The 26,840-nt window shown below is 32.8% G+C and overlaps 1 protein-coding gene across 1 annotated transcript in view; it reads right to left on the bottom strand.

Moving 5' to 3' along the window:
* The window catches only part of SFXN1 (sideroflexin 1), a 46,529-nt gene that overhangs the window by 3,053 nt on the left and 16,636 nt on the right, over nucleotides 1-26,840 (bottom strand). The window contains exons 2-11 of the mRNA XM_003756845.4: nucleotides 25,638-25,714; nucleotides 24,800-24,967; nucleotides 24,043-24,213; nucleotides 22,980-23,078; nucleotides 14,494-14,569; nucleotides 13,044-13,129; nucleotides 11,917-12,044; nucleotides 8,080-8,129; nucleotides 944-993; nucleotides 547-594 (exon numbers count right to left, since the gene is read on the bottom strand). Of these exons, the coding sequence (XP_003756893.1) occupies nucleotides 547-594; nucleotides 944-993; nucleotides 8,080-8,129; nucleotides 11,917-12,044; nucleotides 13,044-13,129; nucleotides 14,494-14,569; nucleotides 22,980-23,078; nucleotides 24,043-24,213; nucleotides 24,800-24,963 (872 nt within the window). The 5' untranslated portion in view covers nucleotides 24,964-24,967; nucleotides 25,638-25,714. The remainder of the gene's footprint in view (nucleotides 1-546; nucleotides 595-943; nucleotides 994-8,079; nucleotides 8,130-11,916; nucleotides 12,045-13,043; nucleotides 13,130-14,493; nucleotides 14,570-22,979; nucleotides 23,079-24,042; nucleotides 24,214-24,799; nucleotides 24,968-25,637; nucleotides 25,715-26,840) is intronic.

Raw genomic sequence — 26,840 nt, 5'->3', positions numbered from 1 at the left:
CAGACAGCTAGCAAATATCTGATTTGGAAGCTTAAACTTAGGTCTCCTGATTCAAAGTCCAGGATCTTCTTACAAAAATTATTTCACAGATCCACAATTTTAACAATGTCTAGATTCTGTAATTCTAGTGAACAATCTCCATTTGCTACTGTGGTTTAAAAAAAAAAAAACATTATTTAATGATCAATTCTGGTAATAAGTCTTTCTGCAATTAAGACTAGGCCTCAGATGAAAGACACTTTGTCACCAAAACCATATGGGAAAGATTTCTAGATTAGGAAGACTGTAAGGCCTTCCTTCAAGAATCCACAGTTTATTTTTTTATCAAATGGAGACATCAAAAGAATCTCACAGTAAAGTTATGATGCAGCTCTTTTAAGATACATACCAAGTTTGATTTGATTAGATTCAAATCTTAAATTTTCTACCTGAGTTAATGCATGTCTTATTCTTCCATGATTCCTTAAAATCCCAGTACGTAAGACTTTAATCTTCCTAAGTTGATATTTTCCCAAATAAAATAGCCAGTAGTGCTAAATACATTACCTTTTCTGAGGAAACAATGCACAACACAGAGGCGTAGCAAACACCAAACTATAAAAGAACAAAGAAATTTTTAGTCATCATAGAAGACATATCATTTTATATCATGCAATCATGACATACAATTTTCATTACCAAAAAATAATACTATGATTAGATAGCTAGCTTCTGCACTACTATGTATTTTCTCCAAATACTTGTTTAAAATTAAACATGGTACAAAATCATCTAATGAAAACAGAGGCCAAGTTATGCTAAGCTTCTCCTCCATGGTCCTGTAAAATGTTTACTCCACAAAGGGCCAACAAATGGTTTCACATTTTCTGTTCCTTCCCTATGCTCCCATACGTCCCTGATATACTTTATCCTTTAAAAAGAATAGAACCAGAGTTTTACTCACCAGAAGCCAACTAATCCAACTTGAATAGGAGCACTCATCCAGGGGAACCTCTGCAGTATAAGTAAATTAAAATCAAAATTCTTTTGCACCAGCTATTTATGGACAATTTCTTAGGCTGATGAAATACCATATTTAGGGCAGTGGTATAATTTTTATATTATGCTAACAACTACCAATTCAGGCTTCTCAACCCTATCCAAAATCTACATATGGGTAAGTAATCAAAGGTCAATTGACATTTAACAGCACATGTCAATATTTGAATATATAAATTATGTGCAACAACTCAAGCACAAACTAACTTTGGTTAATTGTGTTACTAGCACATCAGAACATCTTTTTCTTGTTTTGTTAGTGAGAACAAAAGTAAATGAGTAAGTTTTGATCTTTGCTTAAGGGGGAAAAAAAGAAGTTGGAATTTTAAGTTAATAAAGGAGGCAATAAAAATAGACTTAGTTAAAATACTTGAAAATTGTTACCATAACCACAAAAAATAATAGAGTTGGAGAAATAATCAGATTGTAGTTAGCCATTGCCAATGATATATTTTCTTGCTTAATGATAACCTTACAGAGCAGTCTATTTGAATCAAAATAGGGTTCAAATTTTGTCTCTCAAACTGACTGCTTACATGATCAGTCAAGTCATTTAACCTCCCTGACTCTGAGATTTCTCATCTTTAAAATGTGATTAATAATATTTGTAATTAGCTATCTCATTATGAGGAAAAGACTTTACATTCATAGGGTTTTTTTTTTAATTACACAAGGAATAAGTTACTACTATTTGAAATTTCCCAGACATATTATTCCTGCCTTCAGGATTGAGGGCTCCAGGGGGTAGAGCTTGCAGACACATGAGGCAGGATGATGACATGAATTCTCAAGATGAGTTGATCCCAATGATTTGTTACTTGTCACAAATCCAGACAGTGACTTGGTCAGAAGACAGTATGATACTAGTTTGTGTTTTATACAAGTTGCCAAATGAATATCTTAATGTGCAAAAGAGAATAGTTGGGACTGAGCTCAGAGAATTCTGGGGAAAAAAAACACTAATTGCATTTGCTGTGTGTATTTGGGAAAGTTAAGGACAATAATGTTATTTAAAGTAAGCATCATAAATGTTTTAAAAAAGGTTAAGGGTATTCATCATGCATTAAACGCTAATTGTGATTATTGTATGTGTTGGAGAAAGTTAAAAACACTCATCACACATTTGACTCCTTTCTATTCATATGATCATCACCCCATTCACAATCTTATCATCTCTTGCTTAGAAACAGTATCAGATTTCTATTTGCTGTCTCTGCTTCCAATCTTTCCTTTCTTCAATGAATCCTCCACACAGCTGCCGGTAATATTTTAAGGGACAGGTTTGACAAATCACTTGTGATCACAAATTTTCACAGGATATTTATTGGGGTAAAATATAAATTCCTCAATCTGGTATCTAAGGTACAATCCAAATTGATTCCAACTTTCAAGCCCATTGGATTCCAATTATTTTCATCTCCCACTTTCAGAAATTTGCAGAAGTATACAAGCTTTCATGTCAATCCCATTTCTCTATATTTTTATCTTCCTCCATGAAGTCTCCACTAGTCCCTCTAACTATAAAATTCTTTTTTTTCTCATAACGCCTTGTACTTCTTTAGCTAATTACTAAATAATGCTATTAGAATGTTCTTCAGAGCTATTTTATGACTTGCACAGAATTGGCACTTGATAAAAGTTTCATTGAATTGCATTTTTATTGCTAAATATTCCTAATGAGAGTTATATCTCACTCTTACTTGAATTATATACACTTTTTAAAAAGTTACTTTTGAGCATTTGGAAGTGTTTCAAACCACATTAAAAAGTTAATTTTTTTTTTGTTTTGCTTTATCCAATTTGTCATTTTAATATAATCGGCATCCTTTTTACATACAATTACATTCAAAGAAACAAAACAGAGGTGACTTAAAAGTTAAATGTTGGTAAATAGACAGTGGTCCCAATCTTTTGGATTGAAAGATTAAAACCCTTTTCAATAAACTTTCCATTTTTTTCTTAAATATGTTTGGAATACCTTATGAAAACTACAGTAACTATTGATTAGTCTATTGATTTTAAAAAGTAGAAATTTTAAATTTTGTAGATAAGAGTAGTTTCTAGTCATTTTAACTTAAAAGCATTGTAGTACAGTGAAAATGTCTTAGGACTCAGATCTCAGTTCTAATCTTGATAAGGACATCATTTACTCAATAAACTTTGGCATTTTTTGAGAATGCTCTTGGAAAAATGGAAAATCTCTTTGATTTTAGAATTTGAGAACTTCGGTTCAAATTTTAGTTCTTTCATCACTGTATGATCCCAAGCAGCTTCCTTATCTCATCTATCCTTCAGTTTTCTTGATTTGTAAAATGATGAGGTTGAACAAGAAAGATGACCTCTAAAAGTCCCTTGTAACTATAAATCTTTATAACTATAAAACAATGTGACTAATTTCCAACATGACTCAACATATTTCCTCTATTAATCTCTTAGAAGGCGGGGAGGGGGGGGTTCAATCTAAATCCATGGAATGAGATTTCTTTGACATATTTTATAAAGGATAAACTTGCAACTTTCTATCTTTTGTATATTATACTAACCGAGATAATCAGTATTATGAGTAGATAGTTGAGATACCTTTTTATGTAGGAACAATTTTTAAAATTAAAATTTGGAATGAAACATTATTATTTAATCAAGATATCAGTTTAATTACTAACGATAGTTCATCAGAAGATTACAAAAATGGTGATGGAAACCATTCTTAATGAAAAAACATTCATAAACACATCAAATTTTGTGCAATGTATTTTGCCATCTTCCCACTACTACTGATATTTTCCCCCAATTAATTCTATGGGAAAATATAAGAAAGAGAATGTGTAGATCAGATTGAGGATCTGACCCCCTAATGAAAGTATAAAAGTGTGGAGCACAAAAATGCTACCTATGTTCCCTGACATTTAAAAACACTATGATATCATGGCAAAATCAAAGGAGATTTGAATTCTCATAGAGGTCTTGCTACTACTTCACTGTTTGATTTTGGACAAGTCATTTCTCCCCTTCAAGACTAACTTTCCTCCATATCTGTCCAGTAAGGGCACTGTACTTAAGATCTAAGGATCAATCCAGCTTAGAAAAATCTGTGACTGAATTCTAGACAATGATTAGTCATACTGAACTGCATCATACAGAAAGAAGCAATGTATCAGAAAATTATAGAATTAGGGAGTTTACTACCCACTCACTAATAATTTCTCCCTGGTTTAAAATAATTGGGGAAAAAAAAAAGCAAACCTCAAATAAATTCCTCCCTTTTTTTCATGAGATGAAGATTGTTAGTTCTGAGAGATCATACCAACAAGTTATAACTGTGGCAGTATTTATCAAGTCAGAAAGCTTTTGACTAGGGTTATCTAGTCCTAATAATTTAGGACTAGAATTAATCTGAGAAGACTTTAGACCTCAATTTGTCTTGTTTTGAAAATAAGGAAACTGATAACCAAAACAGTTAAAATTACATGTCCAAAACCATATCACAAAAACCGGATCTTCTGACCCCAGATCCATACTCTGCTTCCCTAGTGAAAAAGAGGATAAGCACAGAAACACTCTCCAAAGAAAGCAACGAGATGATTACTTTTTTGGCTCCAGAAACTCATAAGGATATGTATCAGAATACATACAGAATAGTGCTGTGATCTGCAGTTATGCAGGGAGAAGAAAACCATGGATCCTCAAAAGATTTAAGTTAAGAAAACCCAGAAAAACATTGCTCCTACCATGAGGAATTCTCTTCATTAACTGCAATGTTTAACAGCTCCAATGGTATGATTATAAAATTATAAGCCCAATGTGGCCATTGAGGTGATGTGAATTTTTCATTGACTAGGATTTTAAGAATTTTCCTAGTAATTCACATTTGGAGGATTTCTCAATATTGACAAAATTCATCAGTTAACTAGACTGAACCTACCACTGAAACCTAGCAATGTAGAAAAGTATGGAGGGGCATAGGAGAGGACACTATCCAGAATTAATCAACAGCTTCTACAAAACAAAAAACAAAACAAAACCAAAAAAGCTGATGTAACAACACCACCATAAGAAAGTAGTAGTTGGTATGGAAACAACTCTCTAATTCTGGCCCTGTTACTGTTCCCATTTTTTATTTCCTCCCAATTGAGAGGAATAGGAAACTGAATTTCTCAGAAAAGATTACTTGCCCAAGATCACACCACTAACAAATAGCACAGCCAGATTTATCATCTAAATATTCTGACTGAGTTCAGGCTCTTTATGCTATATCCCACTACCTCTTCTCTTCCTCACATTATGCTGGAGAATTCTTATTCCAATACCTCCCAAGCACATGAGGTGGTATAAAGGATTTTCAGGCAAGCACTGAAGGTTGAGAAAAGAAGAGTGGAAATGAAAAACTGAGGCTAAAATATTAATCCAAGCAAAGTGTGGTTATAATTTGCATTTGGGTAATGGCTACCCGAGTACAGAGAGAAGGGGCTGGATGCAATACATGTTTGACAGCTTCCTCACCTAGCAAATGAAGGAGATGGAAAAGGAATTTAAGGTCTCTAACCTTATGATTCTGATTCAGGCATGTACAATGTACTTTACAGATAATGGGCAAATCTCATTTTATTCCATGCATCATCAGGAAATATAATATAAATGAGTTGAGAGGGATTCATTAGAGAAATCCAGAATTGGAAGACAACAGCTATCTAATCTAAACCCATATTGCAGATTAAGAACCCAAGATGCTTTGGAATTTGTGACTTATTTAAGCCCCAAGTAAGTGCTTGAAGTGGTATTTGAGGCTCCCTCCTTCGTTTTAGGGGCCAGCATTCTTTCTACTATACCATGATCATATTTGCATCACTAGTCTGTTTATTCATACAGAGAAACAAAATAGCTTCCACTTGCCAATGGAAGTAAATTATCCAATAGACATAGTTATGTCCTATTTAAAAAAGAATTTTGGCATCAAGTCCTAGTTCTGCCACTCAGAATTTAATGTGACTTTGAGCAAGTGCCTCATTCTCTTTGGGTCTGTCTTTACCTCTGCAGAATGAGACATCTGACCTAGATGAACTTCTAGATCCTTTGCAGTTTTAATACTGGGACAAAAATACAATCATCCCATTATTATTGAAATTCAGACACAACAAAACAACTCTAAATGTCATGAGAATAATGAAATAATACTTGCAAATATATGACCCAGCTATCCTCTTGTTCCCCCATCTTTAACTAGCCAAAAAAATTTTCCTGTTTCAAAAAAGGCTTGAAAAGACTAATGTACATTTCTTGTAAAATCAGTCATATACAATGTTGATGGGAGCATGTCTGTTAGTAAAGCAGACTGAAGTATTGTCACTGCATTGGAGCCAAGATGCTATGAAATGATGGATTTTTGGAAGTCATGAATGGACAGACATGAAGAAGGTACTGGTTAAATCAAAGTTCATTGCTAATTCATTTTACCTTGAAGAAATCACTTTCAAACTCATCTGCAAAATTTGTAAAAACCATACATTGGTTATACTAGGTATTTCTTCTTCAAAAAAGTTGATCTAATAATACAGTTCTTATGTATATTATAAACATTTATTTTACAAAAGTAAAGGAATACATGACTCATATATGTTTGGGACCTCCCTGATGTTGTGCATGGTGTTGTACTTTTAGAAATATAAGAAGTCTGATAATTATTTTAAATAAATGGTAGCCTGGTTCAGTGTGTATGTATATGTGTATCACACAAACACACACTCATTCTCTCTCTCTCTCTCTTCCCAAAGGCTAAATTTTCCTGAGAAAACATGATAACATTCAGTTATTCTGTCACCATATTTATTGATTACATTGGATTAAACTTTTCTCTTACACTAGGTCATGAGGTGCTAGAGACAGGGATCATGTAGTTCTTATTATCTCTCTGTCTCTTGCAGTATCTTGCATAGGACTCACAAAAAAAAAAAATTGTGCTAATGTTTGATGAAATGGAGTGCCGATATTCTAGACATTCCCAACCATTATTATTGTGCAATATTATAGAGACTTGAAGAGTTAATACATTCTTTAAGTATCTTTAAGTTAATCAATGTATTTACAGTGATCAAAACACCATATTAATGCAGATAAAAGGTGAAGCTTTTCCCAATTACTCAAATGCTACAGGCCTCCCTCCTAAACTATCTTGTACTTAACTACTTTGAATTTATTTGTTTTTAATGTCTTTCCTCTGTTTCCCCTATTAGAATGCAAGCTCGTTGAGAAGGATTACTATCATCTTTTAAATGTGTTTCCTGTACATCTGGCAGATATGTTTATTATTAAAGTAGGTTCTTAACAAACGCTTGATGACTAAATAAACTGAATTTATTTAAAAAAAAAACCTATAAATACCCTAAAAGTGTTGTTCTTACTTATATTAAAATACCACGTTCAAAACTGAAGTAGAATTTATTCTGAGACATCATAAAATCCTTGCTTTTTTTGAGCTGGATTCTATTTTATTAAAGAATAAAACCTAGACATCAGTTTTCAAATATGAAATAAATCAAATGAGCTACATGATTATTTATTCTTTTGGGATCACTATCATCAAAATAGTGTTCTAAATTCTTGAGGCGTCCTCATTTAAGCTATTGAGGCATTAATTCTGTATTTAAAGAGGAAAAGTAATGCCTATTCAGGATGTTCTCTGGAGTAATTTTTATATTTACTATTCCAAATACAGTATCTCTTCTTTTACTTTTACATAAACGTTCTGTTAAAGCTCAAGATGAATAAGGTCTAATAACTCAATAGAAGTAGTGGGCTTATTACATCTCTGGAAGTTTTTCAAATTTCTGAAAAAAAAAATGCTCTGGAAATAAGAAATATCTTTTTATTTGAACAGAACACTTTATTCAAGTGCTTTTTATTCATTCATCAGTTTGTATTGGAACAGGAGATGACTGAAAGGGGAAATGCTTGGTGGTAGCTAAGAAGTCTGATATATATATATGTGTGTGTGTGTGTGTGTGTGTGTGTTAAAAAAAACTGAAAAGATGCCATAAATAGACTTACCTTTAAAAATGCTTTTTTCTCCAAAGTGTTCATTATAAATGGAGGGATGGCTGAATGGAAAGGAAAATATTCTTAAAACTTAAAACGCATTAATTATAGTTAACATTTTCTATTGCAATCTTGTAGCAAATTCATGTCACTTTCTGGCTATTTAAACATAGAAAAAGGATCCCCTTATGTATTAAAAAAAAGATGCACTAAATTAAAGTCCTAGAAATGCTTCTGTTTGTTGATGACACTATGTTGTTTACAGATCCTGGAACCCTGCAATTCAGAACCTCCTGGAAGAGTTCTATAACCACTCCAAGTTTTTGACCTAAATATCCAAAGAAAAATATTAAATGGACAAAGAATGTCTATCTAAAGTGTGACATTCCGTCACACACACAAAAAAAGTTATACAATTATCCCTTCCACACCACAGGGGATCTAGAAAAATCTATGTCAAATGTTTTGGCCCTCCATTTGTACAAGAGATATGATTTTTTTTTCTTTCTATAAGGTTTTTACAATACATTATAAATTTTAGATTGATATTAAACAGTACTATACATGTCTATTATACATTTCTGGGTTTCCAAGTTTTTCTGTGTTGTCTATTGGCCTTTGAACATTGTCTGTGCTTCTGCAAAACTTTCCCAAAATTCCTATTTTGATTTGTCATGCTGACCCATGATATATCAAATGCATGCACACACAAACACCTTCAAAAAAGAACTGGAGCATAAGATATTACAGAAATGTACAACTAGAAAAGATAATGTAACTGGTTCTGGGATTGAAGAAAGTATGCATCCTAGGTGCTTCCACTGGTATTTCTGCCAAGTGAGGAGAAAGTAAAGAAGGTTCCCAGGATTCTTGGTCACCCTATCTGAATTTAAATTTGAACACGTATAAACATCACAAAGGATCAATAGATTAGTATGAATGTGTTTATGATTTGCACTCTCAAGAGGGAATATTCAAATTGAGATCCCAGAGTCATTGGAGTGTTATGGTGTACTTTGAGAGTATAGAGTCAGCTTGGAAAACTTGATAATATTTTTGAAATTCACAGTTAAAAAAAAAAAATCTCACAATGTATAAACTACAAATGACCTTATGCAAAAAATTGAACTAACAATTTTGTTTACAAAGACATCAGAGGGTCCATGTGAATGGTATGGTAACAAACTGTCCTCAAGAGAATCTACATAGGTAAGAAATCCTACATAACATGAACTGGACTCTTATTGAATCATTTCTTTCATTATAATAGATATCAAAGACATCAGCCCATAAATGAGAAATCCAACAATCTGATGGTTGGGGTAGAATTGAATCAAAAACTACCTCAATGGTCATCAGAGAATACATACGAGATAAATATTATAAATATGAAAAGAGCAGGCTTTTAATACATGGGGAAAACTTTCTAAATGTGGCATTCATGAAAAGTTTCAGTTAGGACTTACATCTCAATACATTGTAAATCTAAGAATGAAGTTTTCTAAATACCTCTTATGATATGAGCAATGTCTATGGTATTTGTGATTATTCAATTAGAAATTTTCTCTAAGATAGGAGAAAAGTTTCCAGTGTCACTGAACTAGCTATTTTTTTTCTGACTAGCACTGGATCCTGTAAAGGGCAGAACTCTGGAGAAGAATACTTGAAAGAAGTTGTTAACTCAGTGGAATTGACAAGACAATGGTTATCTAGTTTAGCATGGTGATTAATAGTTTTCTAGTTCAGTATGATTGATTTAATCTAACAACAAAATATTAACTCAGTGGAATTAAGATGATGATCTTTAGTTTACATGTACTTAGTACTTAATATAGTTCTACAAGATTGACAACTCTGATGATATATAATAGAGTACATAAGAGCCACAAGCACTGGTTAAGGAGTAAGGCTTTCTTCTGATTGTGCCGGGAGGTTCACCCACTCTATCACACTGTCTCCTTGATGAAGGACTGCTGTGGGTGCCTGTTTTGTAGCAAAAACTGTTATTTCCAAGGGTTTTTGAGTAACTAACTCTTTCAACCACATTGGATAAAGCCAGTTCAACTTCTCTCAAAGCCACCTGAGCTTCTTTTGTAATCTGGCATGGTGAGTTTAAAGCACTGTCTCTCATTAAAATGTCATGTAATGGTTGTAATTGATAGGTTAAACCTAACATTGGACACTCCATTGGACATCTATTAATTTTTGAAGTGTTCAACTTTTCTGTTCTTAAAGAAAGCTTTTGTACTGTAAGCACCTTAGGGTATACTTCATATCCTAAATATTGAAAAGGAGCATGTCTTTGAATTTTTTTTTTCTGGAGCTATGTACAATTTAGAGTTCCTTAGTGTTTCTATGGTCTTTTGTAGACCATACATTTGCTCCTCAGGTGCACACCCCAAGATATCATCCCTGTAATGTAATAACATAACTTTTGGAAATGCTTTTCTTACTGGAGTAAGAGCAGCAGCAACATACATTGGACACATAGTAGGGCTATTTTTCATTCCCTGTGGCAAAACTGTCCATTCACAGAGATCTTTTATAAGGCTCAGCTATATTAATGCTAGGTTCTGAAAAGGCAAATCTTTTCATATCCTCCTTATCTAGATGGAAAGAATAAAAACAATCCTTAATGTCTGCAACCCAAAGAGGCCATTCTCTAGGCAATTGAGTAGGAGATGCAAGTCTAAGCTGAATAGTTCCCATAGTTTCCATTTGTTCATTTACTTTTCTTAAATCTGTCAACATCTGCCATTTTCCAAATTTCTTTTTTACAACAAACACAGGGAAATTCCAAGGACTTAGAGAAGGTTCTAAGTGTCCTTGGTCAAGTTGCTCTTATACTTACTATATCTATTAAGGCCTGAATTTTATCACTTGCTAAAGGCCACTGTTCTAACCACACTGGTGTATCAGTTTTCCATTGAATGGGAACAAGTGAGAGTGCAGGCAGGCCTTCAACAGCAGCCCTGCCTAAAAAGTGGAAGTATTCATTTGTAATCCTAACTGCTTTAAAATGTCTCTTCCCTATAGATTGATGGGGATTTTTTCAACTACCAAAGAAGTAAAAACTCCTGTTTCACCTTCAAATGTCCATCTCAAAGGGATAGCACTTAACTTCAGCTGCTATTGATCGTCCTATGCCAGACATATGGGTGTCTGCCTTAATCTTTGGCTAATGACTGGGCCAACTGAAATCTCTAATGATTGTACAATCTGTACCTGTGTCTCCCAACCCTTTCAATGGTATGCCATTTACATAGATAGTGAGCATAAGATGGTCTGCTGTAACAGCTGCAGTCCAGAATATTCCTGGATTCTGCTGCTGGGAGTCAAAATCTCGGCAACTATCACCAGATTGCCTATTAGGAGTCTGTATCAGTAAACCTGATGCCACTATTTCTCCTGATCGATAAATGACACATTGGCTACCTGTATTAGTGACTGGGATATTAGCTACACAGTAGCTGTGCAATGAATTTCACATTCTGATGCTATTGTGTTTGAGCTATCCTTTAACTTTATGCTTGGGTGACTCTAAATATGAACTGATAAACCTTCAAATGATTTATAATTGAAGCACAGGTTCAATTCTAGATTAAATAAATTCCTACTGTAAGACCTAAACTGACTAGTTTTAGAAGTCTTTAATAAAATATTTTAAGAGACCCAGTTTGAACCATAGTCCTTAGAATTCCACTTGAATCATAATTCATTTGTAGGACTTAATCCTTTCCCTAAAATTTAGATATTCCTATTAAAGGTTATTTTCTTTAATCCTATCTCCTCCTCATCTCAAAAAAAAAAAAAAAAAAAGAATTAAATTATCTAATGAACCACACTAACCCATGCCAGGAGCTGCCATAAGGATTCTTGAGATAACCACTTGTGCAATAGCTTGTTGTGCAGCATTCACTGATTCACCTAACCGGTTTCCATTTTCATCTGTAACAGGAATGCCAACTTTGAGTTCCCTATAGAAAAATTAAAAAAAATGTATATGTGCTTTTGAATTTTGTGGACAAAACACATTCAGTAAATACACAATCTTTTTTAAGACCTAAATACACATATATGAATTATTTGTTAGGAAAGTGTCATAATTATTTTTTCAAAATACTAAAAAAATTATTTTAACTGTGATAGAAAAAAAAATCATATAAGTACATTGTTTTTAAAGTGTTACATAGAACCAAAAAGAATTTCACTAATAACATGCCATTTTAAGATTGCAACTTATAGAAAAATCTAATATAACATCTCTGAAGCAGGTAGGGGGTAGAAGATGGAGTAAAGATGATCTGTTGGTCACATATTGACTGTGTCCTACTTGGGGAAGGCTTTCATCTCAGTGCCCAGGAAATTCTTGAAGGCTCTCCACTGTAAAGGAGTTTCTAATCTCCTTTACTAAAGGGAATTCCTCACTAAAAAAATTACCTATTTCAATGAAATCACAAGTACAATAAAATAAAATAAAAAAAGAACTAATTCATAGTTTCTCAAAAGAGATAGTATATTGGATTATAATTTAATTGAATTAATCCTTTCCATACTGCTACAAAAGCTTATATATACTACTAGTGAATACAACATGCTCCATTAACAGTTACTAACACTAATGTTCTAAATCCCACTTTTACCCTGGTGCTTGCAATCCGATCCAAAATGCCTTTTCTTGTTCTTTCTTCTCCTTTTAATTTTTGCCAGTTCTAAAAAAATACTTCCAAAGATATAAATTAATATTACTTTTAGCCTAAAACAGGTGCTCTAGGAAATTCTTTTTTCAATTTGTTTTGGGCAGTAGACTTTTTTTAACCTAGATCTAATGTCTCACATAACTAAATTTATGTCTCAAAAGCACCATTTTTTTTAGATGAAAATACCAAAAGTTAATATTAGAGAGATAGTGCCTACTACCCAACACAAGCTTGTGGAAGGGACATTTCTATTCCAAAAAAGTATGATAATCCTACCTTTGTCTCATTAATGGAATATTAATGCAATTGGCAGCAGCTACAGCAGCAAAAGGAACCATACGTCCTATGAGGGGTGAGACATGCTGTAGAAAAGAAAATTTAAAAATTATTTTAATGCCTCTACAATATGGAATGATCTATTTCTCCATTAAAAACTTTATATAATACCATAAATTCAATTCAATCTAGCTCATTAAGCATTTATTAATTTCCTAATATGTATAAGGATCCATCCTAGGCACTAAGGAAGTTACAGACAAAAGAACAAGATCGCTCCCGTACTGTTTGTGCTGTTGTTGTTCCTGTCCTAGTGAAGCTTAAAAGCTAGTGTGGATAAAATGAATATAATTAAAAAAAAAACATAATAAAGTGCATGCGTATATAAGATGCTTTAAAAAAAAAAAGGTCTGAGGAAGAATAGAGTACTATTCCACAATCAAGGAAGCAATAAGGATGAGGTATGGGATAGGGAAGCAGAACCTGTTGCCAGTAGACTTAAAAATTATCATCTTTCTTAATTTGAAACTATATATAAAAATAAGCAGAATTAATGGATTAATGCTTGGATGCACAATAAAGTGGTTGCAAAAGTGTCTGGGAAGGAAGGTAAGAAGTACCAGTCAAAAACTTTATGAAAGAGCAGTGTGACTCAATTAGTTTGGTATTCAAGTGTGATTTTCTATGTACATATGTTTTTCTATGCTTCATCCTTGGTGAAATCCTTTATCTCAAACTGTCCCATCTAAGAACTTGGGGCAGGAACAAAACTGTTGAGTTAGCTGATGATGATCCTGCATCACAAAATTAATGTGTCCTTGGCCACACTTTTTGAACATTTCGTCTATTGTCTAGGATATATTCATTTCTGTCTATGGCAGTCATGTAGACAGAGAATGACATCACTTTTGATTTGGTTTTGCTTAAAGAAAATCTCCATGTAGAAAACGAGGTTGAATGCTAGGCAGTGAAGAATATAGGCTGTTAAAAAGCAGTAGAGATGGTAGAAGTGTATATTCTGACATAAGAATAATCTGCGAAATAAATTTAAACAGGAATCTCAGGAATAGTGACATTATGTATTAGAAGGAATCATAATTAAATATAAATACAATATATAAATATAAATAAATCTATTATATATACTTTCAGGAAAGCATCAAAAGGTCAAGCTTCACTTTTCAGTGTTGTTTCATGTTATGCTTTATTTTTAGACTTGGCATATATGTGTGTATATGTGATGTATGTACACACACATTTAATTCATATCTTTAAATGATTCTCATTTACTTATTGAGCATCATAAAAAGAGATAGGTGTTAGGTATTAGGCATTTATGATGAGGAGTTATAAAACTTTTTGAAGGAAAGAAATATCTGGGAAAAAGTTACAGAGACCAATGGAAAGAAAAAGATGCCAAAAGGTTTAATTGTGGAAAAATGAAAAATACCTTGGTTAGTGCATTAAGTCCCAACGCAGTTACTACAGCACCTGTGGTGGCTGATACATATGCTGTCCCCAATTGGCTGTAAAGAACAACATACATATCACATTAAGTAATAAAGTGTATTGTGATACTTTATCCAATAATTATGGACAAAAGAGTAAAAAGAATCTAAGTCAACAAAGTTTCTTTTCACAGTATATGCTTCTCAAATACCAATTAACCCAAATTTATTACACACCTTTTATATGCCAGGCATGGCAGATGCATGAACAAAGAATGAAACAATTCGTAGTACAAGGGCTTTATGTTCTAAAGAGGGGAATCAGTACATATATAAAAATATACACAAATGGTAAATGAATCCAATTGAATAAAAAGTAATACATTTAAGGCAATTTGAGAGGAGTAGCACTAAACACAGGATGGTCCTGTGTGAGAAACAAAGAGAGAATATCAGTAGAGCTGAAGCACAGAATACAGGAGGAGCAATATTTGATGATACAAAAAAGACAGGCAGGGGCCAGGAGTTTTAAAACTAAACAGAGGGGTTTATAATTTTTCTTAGAATCAATAGGAAGCCACCAGAGTTTATTGAGTGGAGGAGTTACATATTCAGATATGTACTTATGGAAAATTATTTTGGCAGGAGTTTATAAGCAAGACTGGAGCAGGATCATGACCTGTATAATGAGTTTTCCCAGGAAATTTGTAAATAACTGCAAATTATTATTCCTAATAATCTGCTGAAGAGGCAGTAAGGGACTAGATTATGATGGTAGCTATATGAGTTCAAAAGAGACATTAAAGGGATAGAATGTCAAGATTTGGCATTTAATTTGATATCTAAGTGAGGGAAAGTAAGGAGTGAAAGAAAATGATGAAATTTATCATTCTGGGAGACTGAAAAGATGGGTAGTACTTTGAACAGAAAACAGGAAAGCTTAGAGAATTTGAGGAGAAATAGAATTAGTTCAATATCAGACATACTGAATGTGAGATGTCTTCAGAATCTCTGATTTTAAATATCTATTGGGTATTTAGTGATAAGAGTTAAGTTCAGGGGAAAGAAGGGCTGGAGGCATTATACAGGTTATTTCAAAAATCTTAGTGCATTTTTAAAGTCTGTATTGATGCATATATTCACAGACATATATATGTATGTATATGTAAAGGAGAAGATAAAAAGAAAAGGGGAAATAGGTGCAAGAGAAAATGGGGAGGGAGAATGAGATAACAAAAAAACAAGATGGAGGGTGAGCAAGTAAGAAAGACTGAGTGTGAGAAATGATAACAAAAAATTAGCATAACTGTTAAAAGTTAGTAAGTTATAAATAGAATAAGCTCAAAGGTATTAGTCCTCTTTTATTATACTCCTTATTACAAGGTTCTGAGCATAGTTAGCTCTTAAAATTTTTTTTTAATTAATACAGAGATATTTGATTTTTGGCAGAACAATTTATAGTATATTACAAAAAAAACAATTACATTATTAAAGCAGTCAAGTTAAGTTTTGCTGTCCTTACATTAATCAAAAGTGGTTGCCTAAAAAATTTCAAAATGGTCTAACTTGGCATCCTCCCTTCCATATTACTACAGGGAACTATTAAAAAATATCTCTTAATGGAGGAAATGGAGCCCTAAATTAAAAAGTATTAAATGAGAATTTTATGTCCAAACAAGGGAGGTAATAATTTTATTGAATTCTGCCCTGGTCAGACCACATATAGCATATTATATTTATTTCTGAGACATAAAGGATATTGACATGAAAGGGATATTTGAAGGGATATTGACATAAAAAAGGGACTTAGTAGGAAAATGAAAATCTGAATATTAGTTGAAAAAAACTGTCAATGCTATGTTCATAGAAAAGAAGTCTTGGAGAGCAAATAATTGTTTTCTTCACATATTTGACAGATTGTTATACAGAAGAGCAATTAGTTTTATTCTGTTCTGATCAGGAGATTAGAGTTATAAGGAATGAACAGTGGAGAGGCAAATTTCAGCTTTATTTTAAGAAAAAACAAAAAACCTTCTGAAAAAATAGTACTCCAAAGGATTTGACATAGAAATGACCCTCGATCCTAGGAAGTCAGGAAGCTCAGATAGGTTCTGTCATGTTGTAAGGGCTTCAAATATAATCTTAAGTACAGGTTACACATGCCTTCCAAGAACCAGCCTAGCTAAAAATTTAGAAACTCTTTGCTAATAAGCTTGCTCCTTAGTGATAGATCATAGCAACAATAACTATAAGTAAAAATAACTAAGTAAAAACGACATAGCCTCCTTCTACTGCTTCAGTAAATAGCAGAGTACTAGAAAAGGGAACAGAGGGTATTAATATTGTTAGATGTAAACATTAACTTAATTATTGGTTCTCTAAAAGTGAAATCCTTGTCCACTTGACCAATGAATGAGCATATACACTAATGGAGGAAGTAAATCATTAATATTAGCATATATAATAATATATATGACAAAATATATATTACATATAATGATATAAATTAAACCAAAATATAGGAATCTGTGGAGTTGATCTTAATGCGTCTAAAGCTATAAGAAACTTTTTAGCAGATACATGGCCATCTTGAATTGTGTTATTTACAAGTACTTTGCAAAAACAACAACAACAACAACAAAACACCATAATAAAGATAGCTGAAACTTATGTACCATCAACAGAAGCAGCAATTAATTTCTATGAAGAATTTGATAAGAATCTCTAAATAAGGTCAATATACATTGTGATACTTAATACTTTGATAAAAAAAAAAACAGGCATAGTTGAGAATTCAAAACATATGCAAACTATATAATAAAGTAGGATCTGAGATTCAGGAATGAAGGAAGTCAAAGACTTGTGAATGAAAACCAAAGCATATATCTTCTCCTCATTTTTGTGCCTAAACTTTTTTTTTAATTTTTTATAAAATTTTTGAGTTCTAGGTTCTCCCTTATCCCCAGTCACAATTAAGAAATCACTTGTGAAGTTATGCAAATGTGAAAAAAAAACACAGATCTCCTACCCTGATTAAAATAAAAGCCCTCAAGAAAAATTAAGTTAGAGAGAGAGATATGATTTTTCATCATAAGTCCTTCACAGTAGTCATAGATGATTATACTGACAATAGCAAAATCATTCACAGAACATTGCTATTACTTTGTATACAGTACATTTCACTTTGCTCGAATTCATGGAGGACTTGCTAGGTTTGTTTTTTCTTCCTAAGAGCATCCTGCTCATCATTTTCCATAGAATGATAATATTCCATCATAAAACACATACCAGTTTACTGAGCCATTCCCCAATTGATGGGCATCCCTCAACTTTCAAATTTTTTGCCCTGAGAAGAGAGCTGCTATGAATATTTTTCTTCTTGAATCTCTTTGGTATTCATGCCAAGTAAATGTGTTAAGTCTAAACTTATGTATGAATTTATAGCTGTCTGGGTACAGATCATATCTTTTGATCATTTATCAATTTGTGGCATGGTTCTAAATTTTTTTTTTGGGGGGGAGAAAACATTTTTTATTAAAGTTTTTTTATTTTTCAAAACATATGTATGGTCAATTCTTTGACATTAATCCTTGCAAAATCTTGTATTCCAATTTGCCCCTCTTCCCCCACCCTCTCTCCTGGATGGCAAGTAGTCCAGTTTTTGTTAAACATGGTAGAACTATATGTTAAATCCAATATATGCATACATATTTATAAAATTATCTTGCTGCACAAGAAAAATCAAATCAAACTGGGGGAAAAATGAGAAAGAAAATAAATGCAAGCAAACAATAGCAAAGAGAGAAAATGCTATGTTGTGAACCACACTTAATTCCTACAATCCTCTCTCTGGGTATAGATGGCTCTCTTCATCACAAGACCATTGGAATTGGTCTGAATCATCTCCCTGTTAAAGAGAGACACATCCATCAGGACTGATCATCATATAATCTTGTTGTTGCCCCATATGATGATCAGGTTCTGCTCATTTCACTTAGCATCAGTTCATGTAAATCTCTTCAGGCATTTCTGAAGTCATTCTGCTGCTCGTTTCTTACAGAACAATAATATTCCATAATATTCATACACCATAATTTATTTAGCCATTCTCTAATTGATGGGCATGGTTCAGCTCATGGTTTTTACTTTTTATAAATTTGACTCAGTTCCCTCTGTTTGAGAAATGAGATATTATCAGAGAAACTTGCTTCAGAATTCTTTTTACAATTATTCCTAATTGTATTACCCACCATTTTTTCTCCCCTTTAACCCTCCTCAAAAGTGTTTTGGTACTGATCATTCCCTCCTCCAATACATCCTTTCTTTTATCACCCTTCCCCTCTTCCCATATATCATTCTCTTCCTATTTTTCTGCAAGGTAAGATAGATTTCTATACCCCTATTGAGTATCTATGTTATTTCCTCTTTGAGTCAGTTCTGATGAGAATAAGGTTCATTTTCTCACCCTCTTTTCACTTTCTTCCCCTCCTTACCTTTTTTTTTTTTAAATGGTAGATAATTTGCACTTCTCCCTTTCTCCCAGTACATTCTTCTATCATCCCATCATTTCATCATTTTAAAAAAAGATATCCCTTCATATTCAACTCATATAAGTAACATCTTGATTACCTCCTTATGCTTTTCCAGACTCCTGTATTTGAAAATCTAACTTTCCATTGAGCTTTGTTCTTTGCATACAAATGTTTGAAAATCTGTATTTTATTGAAGATAAAATTGAAGTATTATACTCAGTTTTGCTGGATAGGTAATTCTTGGTTGTAATCCTAGCTTCATTGCTCTCTGGAAGCTGCTAAATCTTGTGTTATCCTGACAGTAGCTCCACTATACTTGTATACTTGAATTGTTTCTTTTTGGATGCTTGCAATGTTTTCTCTATGACCTGGGAATACTGGAACTTGGATATAATATTCTTGGGAGTTTTCATTTTGGGATCTCTTTCAGGAGGTGACAGATGGATTTTTTTCAATTTCTAATTTATCCTCTGGTTCTAGAATATCATGACAATTTTCCTTGATAATTTCTTGAAAGATGATGTCCAGGAATTTTTTTTTTCATCATAACTTTCAGATAGATCAATAATTTTTAAATTATTTCTTCTGGACTTCTTTTCCAAGTCAATTGTTTTTCCAATGATATATTTCACTTTTTTTTCCTGTTTTTTCTTTTTTGATTTTACTTTATTGTATCTTGATTTTTCATAAAGTCATTAGCATCCATTTGCTCAATTTTATTTTTTAATGAATTATATTCGGCAGTAAACTTTTGTACCTCCTTTCCCAATTGGCCAATTTTGCTTTTTAAGGCAATCTTCACCTCATTAAATTCTTTGCATATCCTTTTGCACTACTATCAATTCTTTTCCTAACTTTTTCCTCTCTCTTACTTGATTAACCTTGTGAGCTTTTCCTGAGCCCAATTCTATTTTTCTTGTAGGCTTTGGATGTAGGAGCTTAGATTTTGTTATCATCTTCTAAGTGTGTGTTTTGATCTTCCTTGTCATCATTATAACTTTCAATGGTCAGAAACATTTTTGTTGTCTGGTCATTTTCCTAGCTTATTACTTGGCTTTTAACTCTTTGTTAAAATAGAGTTCTGTTTCCAGGGTAAAGGGTGAACTGTCTCAAGCTTCCCGGGTTTTGTGCATTTTTTTCCCCCAAAGATCATTCCAGGAACCTGACCACAAGCACTCTTTTCTGTCCTGGAGCTATTAGGAGTGTCCCCATTCCACTTTAGCTAGTGTACTAAATCAAACAGTTATGCTTTGCTGACACTCAGGCCCTGGAATTGTGGCTGGGGCTGTGTTGGTGCTACCAGCACTGGGACTACACTGGGATTTCCCATCCTGTTGCCACAGACTCTCCTCTGCTGACTTTATGAGTCCACCCTGGTGTTCCCAAGGCCAAGATATTAGAAGCCTCTAGAACTACTGTTAATTCAGTTATTCTGCCTCATTGATGTTGGGGTTCAATCAAGGCTGGGGCTGGCCTAGGATCAAGGCTGGAGCCAGGGTTACGTTGGTACAGTCTGCGCTAGGATTACGCAATGCTCCCATCCTTTCCCTGCTAACCGCTAAATTCATTTCAGTAGAAAATATTCTAGTCTGTCTTTTGAAGTGTTCCAACCTCTAAAATTTGTTTAGAGTCATTAATTTGGGGGAGAGATTGGACAAGTTCCTGACTTTACTCTGCCATCTTGGTGCTGCCTCCCAGGTCTAAACTTCTTGAGAAAATAATCTATAACCTATGCTTCTATTTCTTCTCCATTCCCTCTTCCAAACTTTCTGCAATCTTCATCATACAACTCAAAAATGCCCTCTCGGTTTTCCAATTTTTTTCCCTTTCTACCATTACAAAAAGAATTGTTGTAAATATTATTGTACATAGCAGTCTTTTTTCTCCTTGATTTCTTTGGGCTACAAAATCTAGTGGAGAGGTTGCTTGGTCAAAGGTTATGCATAGTTTAACTGATTTGGGAGCACAATTCCAAACTGATCTCAGTATAGTTGGACTTCTGTACAGGTCCATTAAAAGTATATTGGCACACCTGTTTTCCACAGTCCTTCCAATATTTATCATTTTCCTTTGTTGTCATCTTAGACAATCTGATTGGGGAGATGGTTCACCTCAGAATTGTTTTAATTGCATTGCCTAATTATTAGTGACTTAGAACTTTTTTTCCATATGGCTTTTGATAACTTGGATTTCTTCCTCTGAAAACTACTTGTTCATATCCTTTGACCATTTATCAAGTTTCTCCATGCATTCTTGATCTGCTACAATAGTCTATTTGTAGTTACTCAAACAAGTCCCTGCATCTCCCATATCCCTGCATCTCCCATATCCATGTCTTTATGCTAGCTATTCATCATGACCTGAATGTTTTGCTTTCTCACACCTACCTTTTAGTTTCCCTGATATCCTTCAAGATTTTGGTCAATTCTCACCTTCTGTAGGCCTTTCCTGGTCCTCCAGTTGCTAATGCCATCTCCTTTTAAATTATCTTCCATTTACTCTCTACATACCTTTGATATATTTAGTTATTTATAGGTTGTCTCCTTTATAGAATGTATATTCCTTGAAGGTAGGGAGCTTTCTTCCTTTCTTTTTTTTAATCCCTTAGTGAACAGCACACTATATATAGAGAAATATATAGGAAGTACTTCATAAGTACCTGCTGACTAACACTGAGTATTTTCTTGAATAACTAGAATACTTTAGAAATGGCAAATATAAAATGAGATAATATAAGAAACAAAACAGATTATATTTTACCAGAAAAGAAATGATTTGTTACTAGCACTCCATGTATATCCTCATGTTTTCAGGAAAAAATAAAGGCAGACTCCTAGCAGACAGGGTTGACTTCCTTGTGGCCATCTTACAACAGATCCTTGATAAGGGTCACAGTAGAATATAGCAGGCATAGTTAAAGTGTGATCTAAACCATTGATGAGAGGCTCATAATTAGAGGTGTCCCAAAGTAGAACTGATTGCCATGAAAAATCAAAGAATCACAGATTTAGAGCTAATAGAACTTCAGTGAATTTCCTATTTCTGTAAATTTTCAAGAAGCTAGATGATGTGATGTTGTAAAGGTGATTACTGCTGAAGTACACAGTGGATTATATTATGACTCTCTGAGATCTTTTGCAGACTTAAGACTATGTGATAGTATTTCTACAAAAAGCCTCAAAGAGAACAATGTCAGCTGATCTAGAAAAATAAGGCAGGTGATTTGGGGTTGTTAACTTTATGTCTTAGCTGACCTATTTTAAAAAATAAATATGACAAAATTATATCATCATGGTTTCACTAAGCCTTCTAGAGATAACAAGCTGTATATTGACCCAACTTTGTTCTTAGCATCACCATTCTACATGGCTTATGGTGGGAGAGTGTCTATGTTTCACTAAAACTCACTGGCTATAACCCATATTATACCAGGCCAAGGAGAGATGAGCAAGAAGACATTAATGCCATTACAAATTTAATAAAAGTTAAATCTATGAAGGGACAGCTAGGGAATGTCATAGTGCACAGAGTGCTGGGCCTAGAGTTAGGAAAACCAAGTTGAAGTCTGATCTCAGACTCCTCTAGCTGTGTGATCCTAAGCAAATCACTTAACCTTGTTTAACCTCAGATTACTCATCTATAAAATGAAGTAGAGAAGGAAATGACAAACCACTCCAGTACTTTTGACAAAAAGCCTCAAATGGGATCACAGATTCAGACATAAATGAAATGAATGAATAACAACAACAAATATATGAAGGTATACTGACAAATTATTTTGACATAAAATAGGGATTTCGTTTTATAGAATGCTTTCATTTAATATTATGCTAGAACAATAATCTGAAAAATCTATTATAAAAGGGTTCTTTAAAAATAAGTCATATAGCAAAATGATACACAAATTAAGTAACTAAATATTTTTTAAAATCGTAGTTATTACAATAGATTCTTACCTAACAGTAATAGGGGCATCACCACTCCTGTTTGTATAATTCACAACAGCATTGAAAGACTGATTAATCCACTGCCAGAAAAGTACTGCAGGAGTTGTTCTGAGGATGTAGGGGAAGAAAAGAAAGAAAGAGAATGGAGAAAGGAGCAAAAAAAGAGGAAGAAAGAGAGATTATTTAAAAAATTCAACAATAGTTATTACTGCTTTTTAAGCAGGCTAAAAAGATGATTTAAATATTTATTGTAGATTTATAAATTAGTAGGGTTGGCCTAATGCACAATTATAAAGCTTATTTTTGGATATATCAATTTTCCTGTGTTTCTTTGTCTCCTCAGACTTCAATGTCCACTTAAGACCATTTTCTTTGCAATCAAAACCAGCTCTTAGTTAAGCACCTAGCAAAATCACTCACTAAGATATAAGATATAACACAAAATTTTATTCCACCTAGAAGTATTCACATTTGATTAGGGAACCAATGCTTTAATCCCCTACAATTCATATTTTTAGAATTTTAGAGTTTTATTGATCCATTCAGAGGATCCAGAAAGCCCAGAAATCTTAACAAGTTTATTTTGCCTTTATGTAAGTACAGGTGTACAACTTATTGTGTATCTAATTTATATTTTAATATATTTAATATCTACTGGTCATTCTGCCATCTGGGGGAGGGGGTGGAGAGTAAGAGGTGAAAAATTGGAACAAGAGGTTTGGCAATTGTTAATGCTGTAAAGTTACCCACGCATATAACCTGTAAATAAAAGGCTATTAAATAAATAAATTAAAAAAAAAAAAAGTACAGGTATACAAAAGAAAAAAAAATTGTGAAAATGATGATTTTTCTGGTAGACTTTTCTTTTTCTTCTCCATTTTTTTCTTTATAAATAAGATTAGATAGAATTTTATCTCTTCATTAAATGCAATTTGGTAGAAAAAAAATACAGCAGTTATACAATAAGCAAAACTAAATACATCTTTAAAAATAATACTTCAGTTTCCATTAAATTATACTTTATCAATGATTTGTTGCAAACTTATTTAAATGACAGCACTATATAACTTACCTATAAAAAGTCATCATACAGCCTGTGATTGTCATGTTCATGGGAACCTGAGCTGACATTCTTCCTATCAAAATCATCTTTTCACCAGTATCAGGATGAAAAGCTGAATCATAAACATACTTTGCTCTCCATAATTCATTTTCTGTGAGCCCAGGAGCTACAATTCCTTTTCTAAAACAAATTTTAAAAAATCAAGGACAACATGTTATTAATTTTAAATTGGTCACAGGTAATCACATTTTTTATAATATGACTTGACAGTCACCCCAGTGTATTACAGTTTTTTCCTTTCTATAAAAAGTACTCATGTACTCTATTCCCACATTCGCATTAAAATCATTAAGTACCAAAGTTTAGGTTGATTTAATTTAATCTTAAAAAAAAAAAAAAAGATCCTTGTGGAAATTTTGTATGTTAATCCTTTGCAATTCATGTTGATACATAAGGCATGATAATTTTTGTGATGCTTTTTATAAATTAATAATAATTATCTGCATAGGTGTCTTACCCCTAAAAGATGACTAGCTCCTTGGGATGTAGGTTGACTCTTGTCAACTCCTATCCCAGTATTGTCTTTCAACAGACAATATTTAAAAAATGTTCAAAGTGAGTGGCTGAACCATAATTCTGAGATGATTAACAAGTAATTCTATTTAGAGGCAGGGAACTTGGCAACAGATGAATTCTTGAGATAAGATTTAACTGTAAATTTTTTTACATAAATATGATCAAATAAAAAACTTACTATAAATGTTACCTGTAATCATGAACAATTTGTCTTGCGTTTTCTAGTTGTTCATTAGTTAACAAAATATTTCGTGGGTCAGTTACAGTAAAAAAATGACTGGCTCTTCCAATAAAAGTGCTTTGATCCCATCGTGGTTCCTTGATATTAATGTTTAGCGGTATTTCAGCTGACATAGTTCTATATAAAATTAAAAGAGGTCCTTTCAGTATTTAAACTTAACATTGTTTCTAAACTTAAAAAGACAGAAGATAAATTAAGGATTATGTATCCTTGCTAGTTATGAAAATCATTATGGCCAGAAATAGTAAACTTTATTAATGTTCCACTTAAAAGATATATAGAAAGTTAAATAGCCTAAATCTTCAATAGGAACTGAGATGTCCAAATAAATTCTCTTTCAAGCTACCTTCCAACCTACTATTTAAATTAGCATAGTATTTTATATGGATATAATCATGTAAAACTTTAAGTAAAAAGGCATGAATTATATATCAAAAAGAACAGAATTTTAAGCTAAAAAAAATTTAAGCATAGCCATCATAAATTAATTAAAATTACAAAATACAATGTCAAATTAGCATACATTATATTTTATTCAAAAAATATTTAATGGTCTAGTACTATTAGATTAACAGATTCTCCAATAATCTACAAATTAAGGTTAAATTAGCCTTGAGTGGGACACAGATCATCAATTTGATTCAAATATGTTCAAAATCTATAAGGGTACTGGTGAGATAAAACTTCCTTGATCAATCACACACACATGCACGCACGGGTTCTAAAGAAAAAAGGTGAGTTCCTATACTCAAGAATTTAAAAGGGAGAAAAGATCTTGAAGACTTACAGATCAATGTGCTAAGTCAAGGAATTCACAAAATTCTTGAAAACACTGTGTAGTGCTTTACTTTGTCTTCCCACGTTCTATTACAAAACACAAACAAACAAAAAACAAACAGAAAAGATATAGTAGTGTTTCACTTCAGAATAAAATATATGCATGTGTTCCAAATCTGTCATAAATCATCATCAAATAAATGTCCTTGTGTGCAAATAATATGGCATAGTGGAGAGAGTACCATGCTTGTAGGAATCATGACAAGCCACTTAAACCACTATGTAGTGTGGTTAACTCTAGGATTTTTCTAAGTCACTGATGTTTGACCTCCAAAAGCACTTTTCCTTCTAGTATTTTAATGAACTTGATACATGATGTTATGTACAATGCTGGGTTCTCTAAAAGCAAATAAGACAAAGTTATGGCCTCATAGAAGCTTACAATGTAAAACAGGCAGCAAAAAAGTTTTAAATGGCATCTGGTAGTTAATTCAACAGAAAATTGTCCACTGACAAATCATTCAACAAATCTTGGATTTAAGCTCAAAGTATAGATTTGGGTTTAATATAAGCTTTTGCTTCATTCTGGTATATAATGGAAGAGGAATAACCAGCAGTTTCGTTTAAGTGCAAGAGATACAAAAAGGAAAAATAGAAAAGCACAGCTATTCCAAAGTAGGTGTTGTTTTTCACTTATTATAGATGTTCTATACTAGTATCTTCACCTCTGCCAATACTTATCAATTATATTCCATTTGGGGATTGTAAAGGTGAGACTAATGATACTCTTGAGTAGCCATAGTAGGAATGTACATAAAGGGGAAAAAAATCCCTTTGCCTATATCCTAACTCTTACCATTCCAAAATCTTTTATTTCTACTGAAAAAAAAATGAGCTTTAAGTATTTTACTAACGAGGCACTGGGAAATATATATGTACATAATATAATATGTATACATATACACACATATATGATAAATTTGACCTTTATTTTATAGTACATAGCCATCTTGCACCAACCTTTCCATTGTATTCCTTAGTACAACCACCCTTTCTACCTTAGTTATACACACTTCTAACCTAAACACTAGACATACCCTAAGTTACTATTATACTATTCAGTATGAACTAAATTCATACTTCAAAAGATTAACAATCTCCTTTACTCTCATCCCATTTCATATCCTCCAATAACATCTCAATGCAAGATTAC

This window comes from Sarcophilus harrisii, chromosome 2 (assembly GCF_902635505.1).
Source record: "Sarcophilus harrisii chromosome 2, mSarHar1.11, whole genome shotgun sequence".
Taxonomy (NCBI): Eukaryota; Metazoa; Chordata; class Mammalia; order Dasyuromorphia; family Dasyuridae; genus Sarcophilus; species Sarcophilus harrisii.
This window is presented reverse-complemented; position numbering and strand designations above follow the sequence as displayed.